This window comes from Larus michahellis, chromosome 4, assembly GCF_964199755.1.
Source record: "Larus michahellis chromosome 4, bLarMic1.1, whole genome shotgun sequence".
NCBI lineage: Eukaryota > Metazoa > Chordata > Aves > Charadriiformes > Laridae > Larus > Larus michahellis.
This window is the reverse complement of record NC_133899.1, coordinates 52,519,461-52,543,470: the sequence shown is the minus strand read 5'-3', so window position 1 is coordinate 52,543,470 and position 24,010 is coordinate 52,519,461. Positions and strand designations below refer to the sequence as shown.

At 45.8% G+C, this 24,010-nt stretch overlaps 1 protein-coding gene across 25 annotated transcripts in view; it reads left to right on the top strand.

Moving 5' to 3' along the window:
- PCNX1 (pecanex 1) overlaps positions 1-23,141 on the top strand; it is a 104,302-nt gene extending 81,161 nt beyond the window's left edge. For 12 of the 25 annotated variants that reach the window (XM_074584808.1, XM_074584802.1, XM_074584811.1 and 9 more), the window contains 4 exons: positions 897-1,333; positions 2,195-2,260; positions 2,754-2,894; positions 6,059-11,089. In XM_074584808.1, coding sequence (XP_074440909.1) covers positions 897-1,333; positions 2,195-2,260; positions 2,754-2,894; positions 6,059-6,199 — 785 coding nt within the window. In that variant the 3' untranslated portion in view covers positions 6,200-11,089. Of the gene's footprint in view, positions 1-896; positions 1,334-2,194; positions 2,261-2,753; positions 2,895-6,058; positions 11,090-14,004; positions 16,885-17,228; positions 17,245-17,265 lie in introns of those variants that run through there. The other 13 variants (XM_074584810.1, XM_074584806.1, XM_074584799.1 and 10 more) reach the window with 11 other exon arrangements.
- Positions 23,142-24,010: the final 869 nt, after the last annotated feature.

Here is a 24,010-nt window from a genome sequence, read left to right as displayed (position 1 = left end):
AAGGTTCCCAAACAGATAGGGTTATAGTTGTGCAGGCAAAATAGATTAAGTAGATTAAGTATTTTGTTATAACACTACAGATTGGATCTTTTAACTTCTGTAATATTGTGTGAAAATGCTAAACTTGTTTTTTTAATATCTTTATATTTCTTATTTATACACTGGAATGGATTCTTTAGTATTTTAGCTGAATCCTACCCAGGAGTCCATAGTGGTCTGTAGTTAGGGAGGTGATAAACAGTAAAGCTGAGAAAAAGCTTTCCAAACACTGCCTTTACTCAGAAATCATATAAAAGTGTATGTAGCCGAATTAACTTTTTTTTTCTTTTACACAACATAAGTCTGTCAGCTGTGGAGAGGTATCTACAAGTACTTACTATAGGAAAAGCAATGACAGCAATGCTCATGAACTGCAATTCCTGTTTTTTACTTTAAGTGCATTAAATTTTTCTGAACTTGTTTAAAAACAGCTTTTGCTCCAACAATTTTTTTGACTCAATTCTTTAACATCCAGTCAAGCATATTAAGAAAGAATATTTAGTGTTTTGAAACATGGACATCTCTGTCTTAATGCCTTAAGTATGGGAAACTTAAGTGTTAATATTAAGAAACAAATTGTTAATGCGGGAAGAGCAAGGCTGAAGCATTTTTCAAGCTACTTGTCTTGTAGGGATTGTGAATTGAACAGAATGTGAAATTCCAAGATAAGCTGAATGGAATGTATTCAAATGCTCTGCTATATGAAATGCAACAGATCTTCTGCAATACAGCTGTTTCAGATGTTGTTGATTAGACCCATCAGTATTGTATCTAAGTGCTAAAACCTTTGTGTGTTGGCAATCTAATGTGTGTGGGAGGCTTTATCAAACACCTGATTCTGTATCTTTTACTTTTAGGCACCAGTCACAGCTCTCACTCTGTGCAGTCAAGCCTTGTCAGACATTCCCCTGCCCGTGCCTCAGTAGCTAGCCATTCATCTTATTGCTACGGCAGTCGTCATTCATCTCTTCGCACATCCACAACAGGCTTTGTGCCTTGTCGGCGCTCTTCCACCAGTCAGATATCCCTTCGTAACCTCCCATCATCCATCCAGTCCCGCCTATCTATGGTGAACCAAATGGAACCTACTGGCCAGACTGGGGTCAGCGCGCAGCATGGACTGCCCTCTTCTAGCAGCTCCAGCCAAAGCATCCCAGCCTGTAAACAGCATGCCCTTGTGGGCTTTCTAGGGACAGAAGGAGGGAGTAATGCAACTGAAACTCAGTCAGGTGGCAATGCAAGCCCTGCAAATCAAATGCAAGCCAAAAAGGATGACGTTATTTACAGAATCCAGGTGAATAGTCCAGAAGAACAAGTTACCCTATGCTTCCGTGTGCTTTTGTTAGTGTTACCTTGTATGTTGTTGAAATCACTACTTTTTAAACACACAGTCTGGAATGTCTCAGTATACAACTATTGTGCAGTTACATTTGGAGAACTAATGTGAGGAAGAGGTTTTCTGGACAACCAGCCTTCCTGCATGCTTAGACATCCCTGTTTACATTACTTACATGTTTTGGTGTAGTGCAGCTTTGAGAATGTCAGCTGAACTCAGTTCCACTTCATAGATTTACATGTTGTAATGAATAAATAGCTTCATCTGCAGGGCAGAAAGCAACTAGCTTTTTTCTTTTAAACGAGTAGATTTTCCACAAAAGTGTAAAAAATACCAACTTTCTGTCACATGTATTTATTCATTTTCATATGTATGTATTCTTTGGTTATTGCCACAAGTCTGGGTTTACTGAGCAGCAAACAGTACACCACTAAGTTAATCATGGCAACCTTATTCGTTTTGTGAAAATGCAGAAATTTGTATTCTTGCTCTTCTGGTTTTTATTAGACCAACATACACGTCTTTGGCAGTATATTAGTGGGAAACATCAAGAAGTGTATTTAATAGGATAGATCCTAACAGGTGTGATTTCATTGCTGATATCACCTCATTTTAGAGTAATCTTTTGTAAACTTAAACTGCATCATCGTGGGCAAAGTTAACAAATTAATTTTGCAGATTTGTGCTTAGTAGTTTTCGTTTGCAGGCAAGGTCCTTTTTATGAAACTACTTAATTCCTCCGTGTGAGGAGGATACAGCCGAAGTTGACACGTGCCCTTGGATAGTGGACATTGTGTGGTTCTCTCTGTCCTTAAATAGGAAGAAGTTTTCAGGAGTTTTCTCCTGCTGCCCCTGTGGAAAGGCCAGTTTACTTCAAAACACAGGGTGGGTCTCAACTAACCACGCTAGTAGATAAACAGTTCTTCAGCCTAACAGTAAATTCTCCCAAGACCGTGTTTCTTAAGACATTCTGTAAGAAGTGATGAGCCAGTTTCAACAGCTCATCATCACTTAACTCTTCCCTGCTACTGGACCATGTGCTGCCAATGCTTACATTGTGCCAGCCCCTCAGACCCTGCCATGAGCCAGTGTAAGTGAAAGAAGGGGTGGGAAAGGGAACAGAAGCTGCTGCTTCAGACAGACAGCAGTGAACTGGTATATTGTCAGCTGTGTCTGAAACCACAGCCTAATTTCCAAATTCTGTGCTGCTCAAGCTTTTTTCCTAGCCTGGAGCTTGAGTTTCTGATGTTGAAATTGGTCAGAAATCAATTTCTGTGGGTTAAAGTTGGTTCTTTGGAAGTATGCAAAAGGTTACAGTTTATCTGTTTCTCTTAAATTTTGGCTGAACTAACAGTCAAAACTCAATTCCTACTTATAGTTAATGGATCCCAGTCAAGTACTGGAAGGGATCAACGTGTCAAAAAGGAAAGAGCTGCAGTGGCCAGATGAGGTGATACGGCTAAAAGCTGGAAGAAACAGCTGGAAAGACTGGAGTCCTCAGGAAGGCATGGAAGGCCATGTAAGTTCTGCTTAGAAGTTGACAAGCTGATTTTAAAAAAGGCTTGATTCTAGGGCAGTCTCCCTAGATGTCAAGGCCAAAGATACATCTTAGTAGCAAGTTGGATCAGCAGCTGTCCTCCCAGTCGCTGTTGCTGGAAGAGCAGGTCTAGAATCTTGATTTGAAGCAGAGGGATATTTCTGCAACTGTATCCAAAAGATGCAGAATGATGATTCAGATGTTGTTGACCACCTCTCCTTCCTTGCCTTCTTCCAGCTCTTGTCATGAACTCTCAGACATTGCGCTCATCCATCCAACCTTCATTTTCCTTTCTTTAAACTGTCAGTCCTTGAAAAAACACAGGTCAGTTTACCAAGTCCTTAGTTGAATGGTTAACAACGTTTGTTTTTAAATTATTCATATGAAAATAGAGCCAAGAAAGATTGTCATTAGATGTGTCTCTATTATATAATAGGTACGTGATAGGTGTTTACTTTCCTTTAAGAAGGAAATCTGCTGTAACTAAAACTTGCAAAAGCCTATGACTTGAAACTCCATCTCCCTTTTTCCTAGAGGTGTTATATCTGCATTTTGTAAGAGTTCACTGCATTAGTTAGAAAACTTATCTCCCAATTTAGGCTCCTTTTAGGAGGAAAAAAACCACAGCTCTGTGTTTGAGGCTTTTGGTTTTTACTGAGGCATACATATTATTTTTTTTTTACCTTTGTGTCTATAAAGATGCTTCAGTGAGTATTCTTTCAGTGATAAATAGTAAAAGGGAAGAGTCACTGACTTTGTCTCCATTGGTTCATCAATACAACTGCATTTTCATTTGGAATAGGAATAGAATGCTGGTATAAACATTCATAGTTATGTTGGGTTTAGAGGTTATACTTTTGGAATTTCCTTGTTAGCTAGACAAGAATGTTTTAAAGATGGTGAATGGAAAGGGTTATATCAAAACATATCCTGTTGTCTTGTATCACAGGACAATTTTTTTCCAGGAGTTTGAGTGTTTTGCAAATGGCAGCATGCTGACATGTACAGTGACTGATGTTACAGAAAGATTAAAACAAGAGGATTTGAAGATCTGAATGCTTCTCATCTATTTTTAGTGCAGCATACTGGCAGGGTTTTTAGAAGAGCATCTTTTAACCTAAGAAGAAAGGGGGAAAGCACCAGATTATCCTATGTGTGATTAGGAGGAGGGGATTTAACTTGATGACACAGTTTCCACTGCCTACTTCAGCTGCCTGTGGTAAAATGTACTAGTATCAGTAAAGCCATCGGCTCTTAGGACAGTTTTCCCTTTCTGATCCTGCTACTGTAGTTCTTTCTGCAAACAGGCAGAAGTTATTCTTACCTGCTCAAAGGCTGCTCATCATGCAATTTACCAGCCAAAGCCTTATGTCAGTGCTCTGGGTGTAAAGTTCAGCGCTCAGTTGTTTAAAACTTTTCAACTACACAGAAAAAAGCAGTTTTCCTAACTTTGCTTTTTATTTTGCTGAGCTTAACAGCACAGTCTATATAACACACAAAGACGTTATAGGGTTTGTTCAAGGAAGTGAAATGTAGCAGTCCTCTTTGTATTGTGGCTACTTTTCCCAGGACTTTGAGACTAAGGTATGCTCTGCATTATCTTTCTATGATACCTGACACCAGCATGTGCAGAAGAACCCTTTCCCCCCCCCAAGAAATTCTTATCACCTCTTGACTATCTAGTGACATCATTTTGCATGTTGTCAGTCACTTACAGGCATCAAATATACGCCAATCTTCGTGGAAGAGATGATAAAACTGAGTGGGGGGTTGCAATGAGTTATCATCTATGTACAACTTTTGCATGTACCCAGTTCTTAAAGAGCCACGATATTGATGCCTTTGGAGTCAGACCTTATCTATCTCAAAGGCACCAGTTTTAAGTTGAACAACAAGGATGTAGTACTCAGACTTTATTGGGAAATGTTTGATGTGTCTGGGGATAGAGTGTTCCTGGCCTCACTCCATACAGCAGCATAAAAAGTTTATTTGAACAGACTTTGAAGTCAGACTTGAACAGACCACTTAAATATCATGCTTTGTATTGAATAAAGGGAAACTAAGATGCCACTCTTCCTTGGCTGAAATGCTCTCCCCATGGATGCAGTGTAGATCTCACGCAGCGGACAAAGCTGAAGCTCCTTCACCCAGTGTTAGAGAAACTGGCAGCTGTCAGTTGGGTATAGTGACAATTAAGGGAGTCTCTTGGATTTGATCTTGGAAGATGTAGATTACTTGTGGTTTGCTGTCCTTTTTTCCCCACCTGTATCTTTAGAACTCTTGAAAACTGTGCTATCCTGAACTTTGTAAATTAATTTTATTTGACGTACCTTACCTTGTCTTGAATTTAGAGTTCTTTTCCCACAGCTGGCAAATCTGAGATAATTCTATTTCTATGGAGCTGGCAATACTTAAAACCATGTTACTGGAGCATTCTTGTGGTTCCTTTGGGGCACCCAGAAGTTAAGGGTGTATTTCTGTGGAGGCAGCTGAGCAGACATATACAAGGTCATACAAGGGCCTGTATGGAAAAGGGACCTTCTGATAGTCAATATCAGGCAGGATCCTTGGAAGCAGAAGATCGAAGGACCTGAATTCTATAGATCTAAGGGAGCATGGGATAGTAGGTTGTGGCACTGTTTCTGAAACCCTTCCTCTTTGTACTATTTTTTCATTTTAAGTTATCTTTGAATAATGTAATTTAAAAAATCAACCTTAAATTCACAGTGAGTAGGGAATAAAATTAGGGATTTGACTTAGAGGAGACAGTAGTTTACACCTAACTCCTGATGAACTACAGTTCTGTGTTACATGCTGCACAACCCTGAAGTGTTTTAAGACTCACAGCCAGAGCATCACAATATCCCAAATCTGTATGTGTACACTTTTTCCAGTTGTTACTCACTGTACATGAACTATTTGGTTCTGCTTTGGGTCAAGTTGTCTATTCCTGATGAAATTTAAATCAAAGGCTGGCTGTTCTCAGGTAAGCTGCAGATCTCCAGAAAGACTTCACTGAAGTCTAGCACTTATATTATTGCTGCTTTTTCCCTGTAAGGGTCTTGAATTATCAGCCACAACTTTGATATCGCAGCTCTTCCTGTGGAACTTATGTTTCATTGTACTTTTTTTTTCCCCCCCTCTAGGTGATTCACCGCTGGGTGCCTTGCAGCAGAGATCCAAGTAGTCGGTCCCATATAGATAAAACCATCTTGCTGGTTCAAATCGAAGATAAATATGTTGCTGTTGTTGAAACTGGAGTCCTTGAACTTGGGGCTGAAGTGTAAATCTGTTTGAGACTGAAACTTCCCCTTCTCCAATGGTTCAGAAGAGAGAAGGGTCCAGAAGAAGCAGCTCCTGGGACATGAAACTTCGGTCCAGTTGTAGGAAAGGACTTGAAACACAGATTTGTCTAAGTCCCTTTCCCCAAATAAACAAGTGTAAGAAATTTTTTAAGTTGTTAGCTGCTGAAGAAACATTTGCATGAAGGATAGATTTGTTGAGACATATCTTTTTGTTTATAAATTTTGTTTATGCATTGCGTAATGCTTTAAATCAACAAACTTTTCAGTTCTAAGATCAGAGCACCTCATATTTTTCTAATTGTTTTGCCAAAAATTGCCATGTCTTGTCACAGAATGCGTGGAATTCATCCACCTTATTTTAAAACAAAAAAATTGACTACAAACCTTCAGTTTGGTGAAACAGTGTAAGGGTTTCAGGTGTGGCAAGAAGAGACTGAACAGATGTATAGATTCTTATTCCTTATGAGCTAAACATTAATGAGAACTGCACTAATTTTTTACAGCAATGCACTAAAAACAACCCTGAGATTGCTGAGAACATTTATTTATATATATAAATATAAGTATATAAAATACCATTATTTAAATTGCCTTTGGGATTAATCCCCTCCCTCTCCATATACATGTTGATGGTAAGGGCTGTGCCATGGGTTTGGTTCGATGTTCTGTATTTCATACAAGTGCATTTGCTGCATCCTCTTCACAATAAATGGTAAAATGACAAATATATAGAAAAGCACCCTGAGTATCCCTGTACTACATCAGACTCTATTGTGGTGGCAGCGGTACCTCAAATCTGTACAACACATCTAGCTTTAAAGTGGACCCCAATGTGCTACCTTTCATCTGTCCTCCCCTCGCTAGCCATGGCTACTTTGCTTCCTTACGCCCAGAGCTGGTTTTGCTGTTTCATTGGCTCTTCTCTGGCAGAGACAGTTGTTTGAGTTTTGCAGGGGGAGGTGCAGGTCTGTGATTACTTCATGGATGCTTGAAGGTTTTTGAGTCCATCCAACTTAAAATAAAAAAGGCAACAACAAACTCCCCCCCCCAAAACAAACCAACAAAAACTTGACTTCAGCTTTTAAAGAGCTTTTATAGAAGGCACAGCCCTGAACTTGTATCACTTTTACCACCTTGCCTTTTCTTTCCCTTTAGTCTTCATTCTTTTCTATGACTTGAATTTTATTTTCTGTGATTATATATTCTATGTAAGTGTAATTTGAGTATTTATAACTGTGAAGTTGAATTATTCATGTGTTACATATCCTAGGTTTTATTGTATTTTTTTAAAAGTGTGTATTCAGGGAAACAAGTAACTCAGAACTATCATGGGAGTGTGAGAGGGAAACTGGTTTGTTCTTGACTTGCGGTTCCTATGACTCACTTCTCTTAATCTGTAAGAAAAAATGTACCTGTTGTGATTGTTTCCTGTTTCTGACCTGTAATTATGTAGGACTCTGTGGGGAAACTGCACACAGTCCTAGCTTTTGGGAGCAGCCATCTTCTTCCCAGTCACCTCCGCTTCTTTATACGTAACATAACCGGAAGAGACTTCTGACACACCACAGAGGTTATTGTAATTATTTCTCTGACATCAGAGAAACCATGTCCATTTTGTACCTAATGTAAGAGTAAAACTATATGGGATGAGAAAAAACAAAGGAAGAAACAGCCACCTAAGAAGTATTGGTATTCCAACTCAAGTCACTGTATGCCATCTAGCCGTGAAAGGGTAAGTCTCTGTGCCTGGTAGCTAGTCAATTATTGATACTGTTCCCAGTTAATTATACTGGGACCTTGCTTACATCGTATACTATGCAAACTTGTACTTGAAGTACTGTGCATCTTACAGTTGCATATTACTATTCGGTTTATGCATACACAGTCCCATTTAATCTTGGTATAAATGCACAGTTCTGGATACTGCCGCCATGGAAATAATTTTGCTGTTCCACGTAGTTTATCGTATGTACACATCATAGCGTAGCTGAATTCATCTCCTGCATATCTGAAAACGTAGTACAGTAGGTGAACCTTCTTCAGCAGTCTGGTAACATTGCTGTCAGGAATGAAGACAATGTTGTAAGTTTTGAATCAAAGGTGTTTTAGTTAAGGGTTTATTCTGCGTCCTTCCCTCCAGGTAATTACAGGGTTTCCTGTATCACTAGGAATATTGCTTCATTTTAGAAAGAGGAATTTGTTTGAAAATAGGCCCCCACTTGATATTAGTTACACGAGGGGTTTTTTTTACTGTACTGACAAGTGACTGAAAAAACAAAAGACATAGTAGTTTTGTGGTTGGGTTGTTTGGGTTTTTTTTAATCTAAAACTTGACTGAACAAGTTTCAGTATGTTAATCCTGGCTCTGAACAATCTCTTTCACTCTCTTCAGGGTGAGATAATGACAATGTCTATTGCTGGTAATAAATAAGATAGGAATTAATGGTTTGTTAATATAAAAATTCTAGAGAACATGCAACTGCCTGGAATTACATCAGCAAAAAGCAGATGGGGTAAAAGACAGGCTTTTTTTCTTAAGGGGCAAAGAGAATTGATGGATCTTTATTTTTTTTTAATCTTAAGGCTTTTGGTATGTTACCTTCAGGAGATGGACTTAATTCTGACCAGTTAACAGGTTAATACCTTCCTTCAGATATTCAGCAGACACCTGTTGTGAAGCCATTTACACACAGTGCTTGTACCTATTCCAGATCTGCTCAGCAGAAGCCACCTAGTTGAAATTTCACTCCTCCGTAAGGCTTTGGAAAATTAACTTGTTTTTGAAGTTTACCTGCATTTGTAACTCTTGAGTCATGTATGATTTTATGTTGGTTTGTGCAAAGTTTGTGTTGGCTTCCACTGTGAGTGACAAAACTATGTTTATTTTTCTTCTAACTCCCCACAGGATAGATCTGTCCATGGAAACCTGTGTTCCAGATGGAGATAATCTCATCTTTTGTTTTCTTTACTTTGGCCTTTGTCTTGATGTGTAGTATTTTTCTGCTGTTGTGCGTATTTAAAAGAGGAGTATTTTCAAAGTAGTCCTGTCAGTCCAGATTGAGCTCAGCATAGAGCAGACTTTTTTTCCAGATCTTTCTAAGCTTTCATGAAAACCTATTATAGATGAGTGCTTTAACTCTGTCCACTGGCATTGTGTGATATTCTCTGGCCATAACGACATTCCAGTTGAGTCCCTTTTAGCTTCCACGTAGATCCCAGTCTGTTTTGTTTTTCTCAGATTTCTTTAAAGGTGGTATCTATGTGTACATATGTAAGGACTTACTGCTCCCTAAAACAAATACACAATTACAGAAATGTGCTTGAAAACCCCACTAAGCAGATTATGTTCATTGGTAAAAATGGCTGCTACTTAATTTTTTAAACCTCTTCCCATTTCACCTCCCTGTGATATCCTTTAAAATGTTCCAATTAAAACAAACAAAATCCTAAAATGTGTATGTGACAGCACTGATGAGCCCTAGACTTCTGTGCCACTTGCAGCGTATGATACTTGTGATGAATTCGGGAAGTCTCTCTCGTGATTCGGCTTTTGTGAAATGATTTCGGCGTTGGGGGGAGAGCAAGAGGTAAGATGATGCTGATGATTATTTTTTAAGGTAATTCCATGTAGTTTGACTGGTCCTACAGCCATTTTGCCTGTGACACTTGTCATGTTTCAGAGCGGTGATCTCGATTTTTCCGGTTGGCTGTGTTAGTTCATCACCAGGCATTCCTTACCCCCATGTTCACAACCCCTTTGGGAACTGAAGAACTCTTACGAGAAGCACAGATGACTGGTGAGGTGAAAGATGAAGACCTGTGACACAGGTCCGTGCCCTTGGCTGTTTGGCAAGTGGCCATAAAGCTTTGTCTGGACTTGGGCGAGGGGGGAGAAGAGATGCCTTACAGTTGGGTTCAACTTCAGATTGTTTCTCTGATAATGCGCGCGCCACCATAGGACCTAGGAGTGTAAACACAAAGGCACTGCTTTAAAGATCATTCTCAATCGCAGAAATCTCCATTCACAAAACGGAGCAGAGTAGATTGCATTTCTTACCATGAACAATATTATTCAAATATTATTCAACTTATATTGGATTTGGGGTTATACCACCACAGGTTTTATGTACTTAATTTTATTAAGGAATTTTTATACCTATTATATAGGCATCTATTCTTTTCTTGTCTGGCTTGCTATTTGATAATCTAATGCAGTACATTCAGTGGCGCTGGACTCTTTCAGAAATTATACTGGTAATTACTGGTGCCTTAGTAAAAAAGTGGGTACATAACACCTTGGTGGAAAGTAAAGCATGTGGCTTGTTTCACCCCAGCATGATACGCATATTTCCAAAAAGGTGATTAAGATGGCTGCTCCAAAAGATTTTGGGAGTATACATATGTCACTCGGTCACAAACATCTGAATATGAGCAATTTTTATGACTTCTGGTATGTACAGTTTGAATAGATAATCCCCGTACACCTAGTCCACAACTCTGAAAGAGGTCGATCAAATAGCTGGGTATGTTAACTTGTTACACAGACGCCCCCAAAAGGCTGGACGATAATCTGCTGGTTAGAAAATGGAGGGAGAGGGGAGCAGGGCGTAAATGGGAGGATGCCTTTGGATTTTAATGGACAATGAAAACACGTATTGCCTCTACCAGCAAACGGATACCTTGCCAGGGATAGGGATATGTGTACCTGCGTGTCTGTGAGTGTGTATGTGTCTGCGTGTGTTACTGGAAACAGCCTGTAAATAATGTAGCTGTTTAAAATGGAAAAGGCAGAGTTTTTTGCAATGTGTTGCAGCAAAAAGGACAGTATTGACAGTGGAGAAACACTGAGAAATAAAAAAACCTTTTTTTTCACTTGTTGTCACTTATTGCACTGTTACCTTCTCTTAAGCTATCATTCTCGCAAATTCCCTGTAATGACTATTTTAAGTTTACTCAGATCACCCTTTAATGAAGGATTCTCTTATTTTAAAATTATTTCTTTTATGTAGCTGTAGCAGTAGGAAGGAGAACCTCAGCTATTTATTTTACTGCCAGCATTGTACCTGTCTTCATGCTTTTACCTAAATACGAGTTCCCTGTGCCCTCTCTTCCACAGTTAAAATGTTTTTCTCTTGTCTTTGAAGCATTTTCTGTATCATAAATTTCTCTCTCAATCTTTTTTTTTTTTAAAGCCCACAACACTATCGTACTGTCTTTATGCTCAGTAATTTTCCTTTGTACTTCCCAGGGGAATATTTTACCTAGTGTGGTTTAATCAGTGATTTCTAACTTTCTGCTGTCCTTGATCTGATAGCCAAGTGCAGCATTGTGTAAAGTCCTGATGAACACTACACTTGCATGAAGCACTTGTCGATGCAGCGGCACTAATTTAAAAATACTCAGCTGCCATCTGTGCGCCGTCTCAAATTCCTTCACGCTAGTACAGAGAATTACAGCATCATCTTGTCCCTCTGACTTAAAAGTGAGTGTTTCAAATGCAGAAATGATGGTGGTTTATTCACTGGACACCTCTGGGTGTTTCAAACTGAAGATTGGATGTTTCCTGTTTGGTTTTTTGGGGTTTTTTTGTTTTGTTTTGTTTTTAAATCAAAGCATCTCCTGGATGGAACTTGTTTCTGTTTGCCTGCAGTGGACAAGGTGACCTGACCAACAGCTTCTTCAGGCCTTTATGAATGAAAGAGGAGAGTACAAATATAACAAGTGTTCTTAAGAAAAAATAAGTCCTTTTTAATAAAAGCTGTTGAGTCTCACTGAAAAGATCAAAGGGTCAGTAACTGACGTGCAGCTGAGGCTCCAGCTGTACCTTTAACAGTGACTATGAAAAAAGGACATGAACAGCACTTCCAGTGTGATTTAAGGGTGGTAAAGGAGAAAACGGATTTAAGCTGTAGCCCACTGTTTCTTGCTGTCAGTGGCAGCCTAAGGACTGCCACAGATAAGAACTGGGGGGCTGGAGTCCCAGTTCGTGCTTGGGGTCTGTTTGCTCTTTTAGTTTTGCCAGAGAGGAATCCAATTCATGTCCCCCAAGACTGTGGATCCGTGGGAGCCGATGTCTGGGAACAGGATGTTTGCTTCAAAAACAAACACCTGGTTTGGGCAAGGGTTATGCTTGTCACAGGGCTTCCTTGTAATGCCAAAGGTGATCCTGTGCTGTGGTTTTAGTCAGCCTTCCTCTGAAAAATAATTCTTGTGTAGAAAGATGATAATTGGGTTTCAGCAGAACATTGCCACCCTTGTTTTTGAGCATCTCTTAAGAGAGTTTTCCCCTTTTGGTTGGATCGGCTTAGATGGATTTTGCTCTGACTAGTTGGAAAGTGGTTTGCTTTGAGTTTGTGGTTTCTTGTTGTTTGTTTTGGTTTTTTTTTTCCTAGATACTGGTGCAGAACACCTTGTCATATCAGAGTGCTAACAGCATGCAGTGCTGATGATGCAGGGTACCGAAATGCTTTTGGTGGAAACTCAAATTGCTTAAAAAATGAGCTCTCATTGTTAAACTGCATGTGCAAGAGGTCTCTTAAGTTTTTCCTGGTGGTTCAGCCTTCTGGGCTTTGCTGTGCAAACAGAAAGAGCACCAAGTTGTGCTGTGACTGTAAACAAGGGAAAACTTCGGATGGACGGATATTGTGGCGAAGTATTTCGATTCCTTTTCAGCTCCCTTTTCTGCCTTTACACTTACTAACTGAAAAGTCAGGTCATTTTGGGGCCTTATGTGGTCGGCCAAAAAAGCGTTCAGAGATTAGCAGTGTCAGCCACAAGCCTGAGGAGAGTAGAGTTGCGGAGCAGCGGCTCTCGGTTAGTGCCGGCTTTTTGGTTTGTTACCCTCAGTAATGCCCTGCGCGGGGGGATCGTCAGCCTCCAAGGAGAAAAAAAAAAAAAAAAAAATCAAAAATCAATCTGAGTCCTGGAGCGTTCAAAATATTCACCCTCGAAAGGGGTCCCGGCCTCGGGGGGGGGGGGGGGGGGGGCGGGGGGCGGGTGGGTGGGTGGCTGGAAGGGCCCCTTCCTGCTCTCTCTCATCTCAGCGGTGGCTTTTCCGAGACGACTGAAGGCGACGAGCGGGGGCGGTGCGGCTGCTGCCGGAAGGTGGCGGCAGGGCCCCGCCGCTGCCCGGCCCCGCCGCTGCCCGGCCCCGCCGCCGCCTGTCGGGGGCTGGGGGGGGGGGGCTCGGGCTCCGCTCCGGGCCCGGGCCCCCCCTTCCGTGCTTTCCAGCGGGGGCGGAGGGAGGGGGCTCTGCATGGCGCCGGGGGGCAGCGGACGAGCAGGGGGCTCGGGGCAGCCTCCTTGACGGTGGCCGCCGGCCCCGGCGCTTGCAGAGCGCTGCCGGAGGGGACAGGACGGAACACAATGGCGGTGATTGCGGAGAGCTAGTTTGTAAATCCCCACCTGGCTTTCTGCTTGCTCATCTGTTCTAGCCATCCTCTGGGCTTGGGTTTTGCTTTCTTTTTTTTTTATTTTTTTTTCCCCCCCCTCAGTAGTGCCATTTTAATCTCCACCCCCCACCAAAGCATCCAGATGTTTGCGCGAAGCAGCAAAGCTGATGGCGGTGTTCACACGCAATGGGTTGGCGCTGAGCTGCCCCCCCCTTAGTCCTGCATGGGGAGGAGAGGTGCCGCAGGCCTGCCCTGCGGGGCTGGGGGGGCTCTGGCCAGAGCACCCGTGGCAGAAAGCCCCTACGAGTTCGTGCCCTTGTGCTGGGGCTGCCGCCTCATCCTTGTGGTGTCAGAGAACTGCGTTAAAAAATATAAGCCTTTCCTCCCTACCTCCAGGTGGGAATCCAGCCCCCAGCCCAGCAGCCCTGCGGTGGGAACACGCCAAGGGGCATGGCAGGAAGGAGCAGAAGGCAGAGCAACGCTCCCTCCAGCGAGTGCAGAGGCTCAACGCTCCTTTTAGGCATCCCACAGCCTGAAATAAGGTACCTGGGACACCTCGCTGGGCCACCGCATATTAATATCGATGAGCCTCCCACACCTGTCGATGAAGACTGCTGGGAAATTCTTCATGTGGCGTGTGAGTGGCGTAGCCGATATCCCCAGGGCAGGCCGGGGGGCTGGCTCCGGAGCCGCGCTGGTCAGGCACATCTGGAGTGACGGCAGCGTGGGCCCGACCGCTGCTGCGGCCCAAGCCCGGGGTGGGTTTCTAGGAGCCCTTCACCCCCATCGGCTCTGCTGCCACCGGCTTCGCTCAGGCCTGTCTCCTTCCCTCTGTGGAGCCAAGGCAGGGGTGAATGAGTTTGATTGCTTGATTTGGGTGATTTTGGCACTGTGTTATAATGTTTCTTTGACTGTCAGTGATCCCTTTGCCAGGGAACAAAGTAGAAGAGAGGAGCAAACAGCAAGAAAAAGGAAGACAAATATATTGGGGAAAGGGCCTGTGAGGAAAGAGAAAGACTGCCTTCATCTTTCTGGAAGCTGCAAGGGACAAAGTGGGCAGCTTCAATATAATTTCTCAGCTTCTTTCCAGTAATTCCCCTGGGTTTAAGTAAACCAGAGGTGAATTCCTCAGAAGTGTGAATTAATATGAATACAATTCTGATTTAGCAAACACCACTCTTGAGAACTACTAAAAAGGTTATAATAGGCCACTTTCTTCACTGCAATGTTTTCTACGTATTACGGCGCATTATCATTCTCAGGCAAAGTTGCAAATGAAACCCTGGTCTGAGCGCACAGTGTCCCTCCTCGGCGATGCTGGGAATGAAATGGCTGCTGTTTCCACATGCAGTTTTTGGAAATGCACTCTCACTCCTGCAACCCAAACACATAGCTGTGCTGTAGTTGCTTGAAATGTAGGCAGACAAGGATCTGAGTGGCCTCTGCCACTTGTTCGGACGCTGCATCCCTTCCACTGGCATGGCAGGTCTCGCAGGATGTCTTGGCGAGGCGCACCGTGGACCTGCTCGGAGTTCAGTAATTCGTTTTCACTCCTACTGGGGAAAGAAATCCTTGGGACCCGTGCCCTTGTGAATCTCTCCAGCAAGCCTGCCTGCTCCATCCGATGCGGATGCCAGAAAACGCAGGCAGGAGATTGTCGCCGGTAAGTCAACGCTGTCTTTTTAGGAAACAATTTCCTCCTTTATTGGTGGAGCGTGTTTTACACATCCCGGCGGTGGCTGCTGGGGACAGAGAGGCTGTAGCGACATTGCCCAGCAACAGGAACCATTCAAGCCCTTTTCCTCTTTCACTGTGGGAACACAAGGGGTTTGGAGCACACCTGCTCCCCCTCCCCTGCGCTGTCACCGCCGCAGTACAGTAACTTTTTCGCTCTTGTGTGCTTCATATTTACCAGCACTTTGAGTGATTGGCACTTAGTCTTCCTTGACAGCTGCTAAAAGGGGAAACCAACGCCATTCGATACCACTCTCCTTTGCCAGCGCAATTGTGAGCACCGTCATTCAGATGGGTGGAGAGCAAAATCAGTGGCAGCTCGTCCCTCTGTGGGTTACAAGACGACAGCTCTCTCTGGAAGAACAAGTGCTCTGGTACACTAGGAGCAATCACAAACTACAGCTTCCCCTCTTCTCGTCATTCTTCTTGTTTGCTATTAAGGGAGTGGCTTGTTCCATCAATGTATATTTGTGTACGTCTACATAGACCAGGACTGCTTCCTCCCCTGGAGCTGAAAAGAAGGTAGCCCAGGGTGGTTGGCAATAACCGATTGCTTGGCCCCTCATGGGGTCTCTTGCCTGACCACAGCAGAGCCCAGCAGCTTGCATTTCTTGCCTTCTCAGGATCTTTGCTCTGAACAGCAAGGAAACCTTTTGCTGCACCCTGGGTTTAATGCTCTTCACTCACCTCTGCATAAGGCTTGGAAGCCTCTGGGCTGTAGCTTCCTGCATCCATCTTGTCTTTTGTCACTGAATCAGTCAAAATGATCCCTGAAAATGACTCCTGGCCGCGACCCGAATGGTATGTTTTATGGGTGCCTTTACCTGAGGTTTGTTTTCGGTTTTTGTTTTTTTGGTTTTTTTAAATTGCATTTGAAAAATGTTTCTACTTCAAGGTAAGTTATTTTGTTGCTGTCGAGGCAGTAACCAGGTAAGAGCCCTGACACGCTTTCCCTGGCCAGACAGGGATGCTCGCTGCCACCCCTGGAACCTGGATGTGCCCCGGGAGCCGCAGCCGCACTCCCCCCAGCTCTGTCAATGCACCCCATCGTCACCCACCACCTCCATGGCTAAAAGCAGCATCCCATCGCTGCCGCGGGGCCGCTGAGGCAGAGAGAGAGTGACCCAAACCGCAGTAAAGGGCAGCAGCACCAGCGCATCCACCAGCAGCAGCTGCACTGAGCCCGCCCCCATCCCACCCCAGGGCTGCATATGCTGCGTCCAACTCCCCCGCTGACCCCTCTGCTTGTGCTGCCCACCACTGCATCCCACCAGCACGCCCGCCAGCCCCTTTTCCCCTTGCCAGCTCACAGGGAGCCACAGCTGAGGGTTGAGACACAAATTGCTTTTTTCTACCTCTTTTTTTTTTTTTTTTTTCTTGTTTGGCATCATGCAGAGTGCATTAGGACCAAGGAAGCGAGCACCTGTAAGATGAGACGGCCCTGGAATCATATGGAAATGCTACTGCTTGGGATCTCCAAGTCAAGTGGACACCCTGCACATGGAGAGGTCTTCCATCTGCTGTGCAAACCCTCCAGCCTAGGTAAGGATTAGCTGCTGCCTGGGAGCTTGTGCCTGGATAATAAGCGTGCTGGATGGGTACCTGCGTGGGGTAGCATCACAGGATGGTCTGGGCTGGAAGGGGCCTTCAAAGAGCATCTAGTCCAACCCTCCTGCCCTGGACAGGGACACCTTCCACTAGACTAGGTTGCTCGAAGCCCCATCCAGCCTGGCCTTGAACACTTCCAGGGATGGTGCATCCACAACCTCACTGGGCAACCTGTTTCAGTGTATCACCACCCTCATTATAAAACAATGTTCCTTACATCCAATCTAAACCCACCCTCTTTCAGTTTAAAACCATTGCCCCCTGTCCTGTCACTACAGGTCCTGGTAAAATGTCTCTCTCCGTCTTTCTTATAAGCCCCCTTCACATTCTGAAAGGCGAGGCACCTGCTGCCTGTGAGAAGCTGGGAGCTCCAGACAGCAGAAACAGCATTACCCGCTATGAAGCTGAAGAACAACTGAGATCGTTGTTAAAGGACCAAGCGGGACCAACCCAAGGGGTGATCAAGTGAAAGAAGATACGTTTTTGCCTGGGTCCCACCGGTGCCCCGACTTCGCTGTTGCAGCAAATGTTGGAGCCTTCGGAGCCCTGCGCGTGTGCCAGGGGATCCCGTGAGCATCCATCCCCTCCCCTCCCTCCTCTCGCGCTGTAAAACCTTTCCTTCTGTACAGTAATGAATGGAAGTGACCTGTGTAATGAGTAATTGGCTGGGAGCTCGGTGCTGGCCGGGATTACAAGTTCATCTGTAGATGCCGTTATGCTGCACGCCACTCTGACTATTTTTTGACACAATTGGTTTCCGTTGTGGAAACTGCAATCCCTGAAGGAGAACGGCAGCGGTGCTGGCGGAGCTGGGCTTCGTCTCGGGCACAAAATGCATCACATAAACAGAAATAAATGCCATAACGAGCCTGGGGGAAGCGGTGCTTTTCCCACTCCCGGGCCAAGCCCAAAAACGCGTGCCCACCCTTCCCCAGGGGCAAGGAGCTGTTAGCACCGGGGGGAGGGAGGGATGGAGGGGAGCACCCCCTCCTCTCTCTCACCCCCCAGCCACCGCCGTTCCCCTGGGGAGGAAGCAGAGCCCCCCCTCACCCCCTGAGCTCCCCGACACCCCTTGCTGCCCCTGGTCCCCCCACCCCAGGCAGGGGCGAATGCCTGGGAGGCCTCGGAACAGGCACAGCTGGAAAACTGTCCAGGGGCATCCTCCAGCTGCCAGCTCAGGGTGCAGAGGCAGGCCATGGCTTATTGTGAAGCTATTCTCCGTTTTATTAAATATTTAGAAGCGACTGTACTAGAGATTAGTGGTGAATGATAGGGGGGGAAAAAAAACAACCCCAAACCGCACAGATGACTTTTACAGTCAGGTTTGGTGTACCAGTACTCCTACGCCCGTGTTTCTCTCCCAACAGGAGCCAAATTGCACAGCTTTATGTAACCGGCTATATAAAGAGCGTCTTGAAGGAAGGTGAAAACAGCGTTCGCTCCCAGCACCCCCTCGCTCCCAGCACCCCCTGCCCTCCCCCAGGCCTGCGGGCTGCTCACAGCCCTGCTGCCCCCCAAAGGCACCCCCAGCCCCGCTGCTGTTACTTAGAGATGCCCAAGCACCATTCAAAGGTGCCCAAGTGCCAGCTATGTGCCCCTTGTGCACCCACAAGCCCGGGGCACGTCGGTCCCCGTCTGCGTCCTGGGAAGCTGCTCCTAGCTCTGGCGTATCACCCCCCGGGGTGTTCTCATGGTCAGGGGTGGGGAGCGGAGGAAGAGGAGGGGGAGTTTGCAGCACCGTGCAAAGCATAAACTGGGCAGCGTGCTCAGTCTGAAAGCCTGCGCTCGCCCGGCCACAGAAGGCATTGGGGCAGGGTGAGCAATGGTTCAGCCTCGTGGCTGGCCTCTGGGACCTTCAGAGCAGTGCCGGGGCAGGCCCTGGTTTGCTAAAGGGATCCTGGGACACGTTATTCTATGTGTATCTTAGATAGAATATCATGTATATTCAATGTATGTCTATGTATGTGTATATATATATTTATACACACACACAGAGGCGTCTGAAATGAAGGCTGCCGTACAGAGCCGTGTCCGGGGACGTCTGCAGCAAAGCAGGCATCACATGAAGGATTAAGCAAAACGTGTGTGGGTCGCGTGAGCTGGAATCTCAGTGAAAATTGTAGCTGTAGCTCAGCGTCCCTGCCTGAGCCCGGCTCGGGGATTTGTTATGGGGTGCTCGCATCTGTGGCTGCAACTGTGTTTTCATTTTCCTCCTGCAAACGATTTACAAACAACGCCTAGGGCCAAGCATGGCTTTACCGGGGCGCGCTCTCATTCATAAACATGCAGATGCTCACCTTTCCTAACTCTTCTCTAAATGTTTTCCTCACTGGTTTTAAGTGACGCCTGGGAGGATGCAAAGGGTGGCAGTGAAGAGAACTATGCCTCTGTTGCGCAAGTAATTACAAAACAGTCATGTAAAATACATAATTGCTTGAGCGAGAACTGCTTAAAATATGAATCCTGACTCAGCTGGCAGCTGCCGTACCAGGGGCCGAGGATGCGGTGGGAGAAGGTGTCTGTGCAGAGGTTAGAGCTGAGCAGCGAGGCACAGGGGCCTGGACTGCAGTCAAAACTCTGCTGCTATGGTGACTTTTGGATCATTTTAATTCTTTCCACATCCCTTTTCATAGCGTCTCATAGGTGAAAACAGTTTTATCCACCTCACGGGAGAGAAGTGTTGTGGGAAGCAATTTCTATATATATATGTCATGCTATAAAGGTTTTTGTAATACTGATGTAGATGTGAGCTTTGGATTCTTCTCATTTTTGGGGGGAGGTAGGGTTTCTCAATCAGCTCCCTCGACACGAAGCTAGAAGCCAGCTGAGAAAGCATCCCAGCTCCGCTGTGCTCAGGGCTGTCGGAAATCCAAACTCACAACCCTGAATGTGGCGGTTGTAGCACCTTCCCCCAGCAACAGCCGGAGCCACAGCTCTGCGGGGGTGGGGGGTGTTCTCTGCAGCCAATCCACTTCACACGGGTCAGGAGAAAAACCTTTGGAGTGATATAAACATGCGATGCACCAGCGTCAGGCCAGTTGCCTGCGACAGGGCTGGAGGCTAGAAAAAGGTTTCCTGGGAGAAATACCTGCCCAGGGGCAGGGGATCTGCTTAGGCTGGTTTCACCATGGGAATAATGGGTCTGAGGAACTCTTTGCTGTGGACCTCCTTCCCCCTGTCACTGCTGCTCATTCTTTACTGCACCTTCCCATAAGCTAGATTCAGTGCACGGATCTGGTCTCTTATGTTTGTACAGCTCCTTAGAAAATATGGCCTTGGAGCGCTTCGCATAACACAATTATTTTAGGGCATCAGCAGCTGTTCAGATTTCCTGGGCACAGTTATAATATCGTTGAGATCCTTTTTCTTCAAATCACAGAATTTTTAGGGTTGGAAGGGACCTTAAAGATCATCTAGTTCCAACCCCCCTGCCCTGGGCAGGGACACCTCCCACTAGACCAGGCTGCTCAAAGTCCCATCCAGCCTGGCCTTGAACACTTCCAGGGATGGGGCTTCCACCACCTCTCTGGGCAACCTGTGCCAGTGTCTCACCACCCTCATGGTGAAGAACTTCTTTCTAACGTCCAGTCTGAATCGACCCATCTCTAGTTTTAATCCATTCCCTCTTTTCCTACCATTACCCGACATTCTAAAAAGTCCCTTCACCAGCTTCCTTGTAGGCCCCCTTAAGATACTGGTAGGCCACTATAAGGTCTCCTCGGAGCCTTCTTTTTTCCAGACTGAACAACCCCAGCTCTCTCAGTCTGTCCTCATAGCAGAGGTGCTCCATCCCTCTGATCACCCTCGTGGCCCTTCTCTGGACACGTTCCAGCACGTCCATATCTTTCTTGTAGTAGGAGCTCCAGATCTGGATGCAGTACTCCAGGTGGCGTCTCACAGGAGTGGAGTAGAGGGGGAGAAACACCTCCCTCGACCTGCTGGCCACGCTTCTCCTGAGGCAGCCCAGGATACAATTTGCGAAAGTAATGGTAATACAGACCCTGCTGCTAATGCAGGCTAAAGCCGGTTTATTTCAATGTGCACGAGATTTCTTCCTGTGCAACATGGGAACCTTCCCTAAGTCAAACACGAAATGAGTCATCACTCCCTTATAAACCTGCCACGCACGATCCCCTCCGCCAGCATTAGATCAGTGCCATCTCCTCATTACGCCACTTGCAGAGAAATGGCTCTGGGTGTCTGTCTGTGTCTATCTCCCTCTCCCCCCTCCCTGCCCCTGGCTTTCCCCAGTAATTGCTGTTCTCCTCCATTCCCACAAGTACAGGGAGGTCTACAGGAAATCATATTGCTAATTAAGCTATGGAAGAGAGTACAAAAGCTCTAACTATGAACACTCTGTCTGTGTTAAAAAACAGTGACACGTATTGTCGTTGCTGGTTGGAAGCCAGCTCAGCCCAGGGGGTAGATGGAAACTTTGGGCAGCAGCAGGCAGCACAGGCAGCGCGTTCTCAGAGGGTCGGTGACCGCTGCCCCCAGACTCAGGTCACAGCATCACTGCAGCAAATCATAGAACGGTTTGGGTTGGAAGGGACCTTAAAGATCATCTAGTTCCAACCCCCCTGCCGTGGGCAGGGACACCTCCCACTAGACCAGGCTGCTCAAAGCCCCATCCAGCCTGGCCTTGAACACTTCCAGGGATGGGGCATCCACAGCTTCCCTGGGCAACCTGTGCCAGTGTCTCACCACCCTCACAGTAAAGAATTTCTTCCTAATATCCAATCTAAATCTCCCCTCTTTTGGTTTGAAACCGTTACAGAATCACAGAATCTTCAGGGTTGCAAGGGACCTCTAGAGATCCTCTAGTCCAACTCCCCTCATTACCCCTCGTCCTATCATTACACTCCCTGATAAAGAGTCCCTCCCCAAATTTATCCATCTTTCCTAAATACAAACTACATCAAATTACAGGTGATGTCCGTAAGATTTTTATATAGTGTCACGCTTAAAGTAGCTTTCCGGCAGCAGTGGTGGTGCTAGTGTGGTGATGGGACGGAGGCAAAATGCTGCTCACAGCTGTGGCAGCAGCATCCCTGCCGCAGGCATGCACTGCTGTGGCAGCTCACCCCGGTTTTCCCTGACATACCCCAATTTCAGACCCTCTGCAGCCGCACGCAGCATCGACCCGTGACCCAACCCACAGCCAGGGAGTGCCTGTAGCAGCCCTTTGGTGCCCGGCTCGTCCCCATCCGACCCCTGCGGGTCCTGCGGGGCCCTTCCAGAAGGACGGGTCCTCAGGGTGTGGGTGTGGGACAGGTGCCTTGCTGGGTCTCATTCGTGCCGCCAGACCACTCACCGCCTGACCATTGCCCCTGCACACCCACTTTCATGCCACAACGTGCCCGTGCAAATCGGTGCTTCATGTCGCCATCCATGTTCCTGCCTGTAAAATCCTGAATTGCGTGCAGAGGTGTTAAACCCACTTTTTGTTATTTTGCACTGAGGCAAGCGGCTGAAGAGGGAGAGCGGGCGCTGGGAACGCCACCAGCAGCGGAGCAGCCCTGGTGAGGTTTGCCTTCTGCTGCTGCAGCTACACACTGCACCCAGGCTACGAGTTTTTCTTTCCAGCCAGAATAATCAAAACTTTCCTTTTTGACGGAATTTAAGATTTTCACATTCTTCACAGGCAAGAGGTTTAAGAGAAATACCAGATATTCAGAGAGACACAATAAACTTGAGACTCAGCAATGCTGTGTATGCAGAAAAAATATCATTTCTAGGTCATGGAAATAGGTTAATTCAGCACTTACAGGAGCTGAAATCTGGTCTACAAAAAGTCCTTAGACAAAAAATTCTACTGGTCACTACAGGTGCTTCAGCTCAGAGTTTCGGTCCTCAAGACCTGTGCTGAGATGACAAAGGTGAAGAATTTCTGGCCCATTAACCAGAGCTACAGGAAATACCGTCGGCGCTCCTTCCCCCTAAAATGGTCCGAGCAGCACGAGATGAATTAGCTAAAAGACCCGACTGTTTCTTACAACAGAGGGGGCTGCGGCGACACGCTCTCAAATCAGCTTGTGCACGACTGGGCATTACTTCAGTTTGGTACATCATTCTGTCGGATGCAGTTTCTTTATCATTAAAAAAGTAGGGAGTCTTACATTAAAAGCTACATGTAAAAGGACAGGTTTCCCGACGGAACCACTTGGAATTCAGGCATTTACAGAAATAAAGTTGTGCTTTTCTCCTTAACTTTGTCACTCAGTGCCTGTTTTTTTTACAATGCTGCTTCATTACTTAATTATATGTATCTTTGGCATACGTTTCTTGCTTAACATGCTGGATGCTGTGCAGTGAATGAATCAGAGCACTGGATGTCCCATCCCGCCTAGTGAGTGAGGCAGGTGTCCTGCAGGAAAATAATGCTATAATCACCTTCTACTGTTATTTGTGTACGCTAAGAAGCCGGATCAAGGTGTTTCAAGCAGGTTTCATCTCACTTCTGTTTAGCACCAAAGGGGAATTTGCAGCTTGCGGCTGATCTGATGTAGCAGCTCCCGGGGAAGGGGCTCCTGCTCCTGATCTCTGCTCCCCTGGGGCCTGGGGCGGCTGCCTCTGCCAGCGCAGGGAGCAGAGCCAGCTCAGAGGGCTGCCAGGGCTGGTGTCAATGCAGGGAGGGAGAAGTGAAGTGGGACTTTTCCTTTCCTTGGCAGCAAGCGGTTAGGTCAGCTCAAGCCATAAATAATACCAACCGCCCTCTCTAAGGAAGGTCTTTATCCAACAAGCACGTTGCCCCAGGAAAACGGCTCTCAGTTCTTAATTAACTGCCCAAGCTACAACACACAAACTCTCTTCTGTACCAAATAAAGTCCCTGCAAAATGAACTTCCCAGCTTACCACATCCTATGCTGGATCAGAGAACTGTTTGCCCACAGGGTCTCCGTGTGCAGCCCCGGTGCAGCAGCATAAATTCACACCAGACCCTGATGAAGAGCAGACAGACCTGCTCACCGGGGGGTTGTTTCCCACTGGACACGTCCCCAGGGAAGGGACAGCTACAGAAGGCTTTCAAAACCCAAACCTTTGGAGGAAAGCCTGTGAC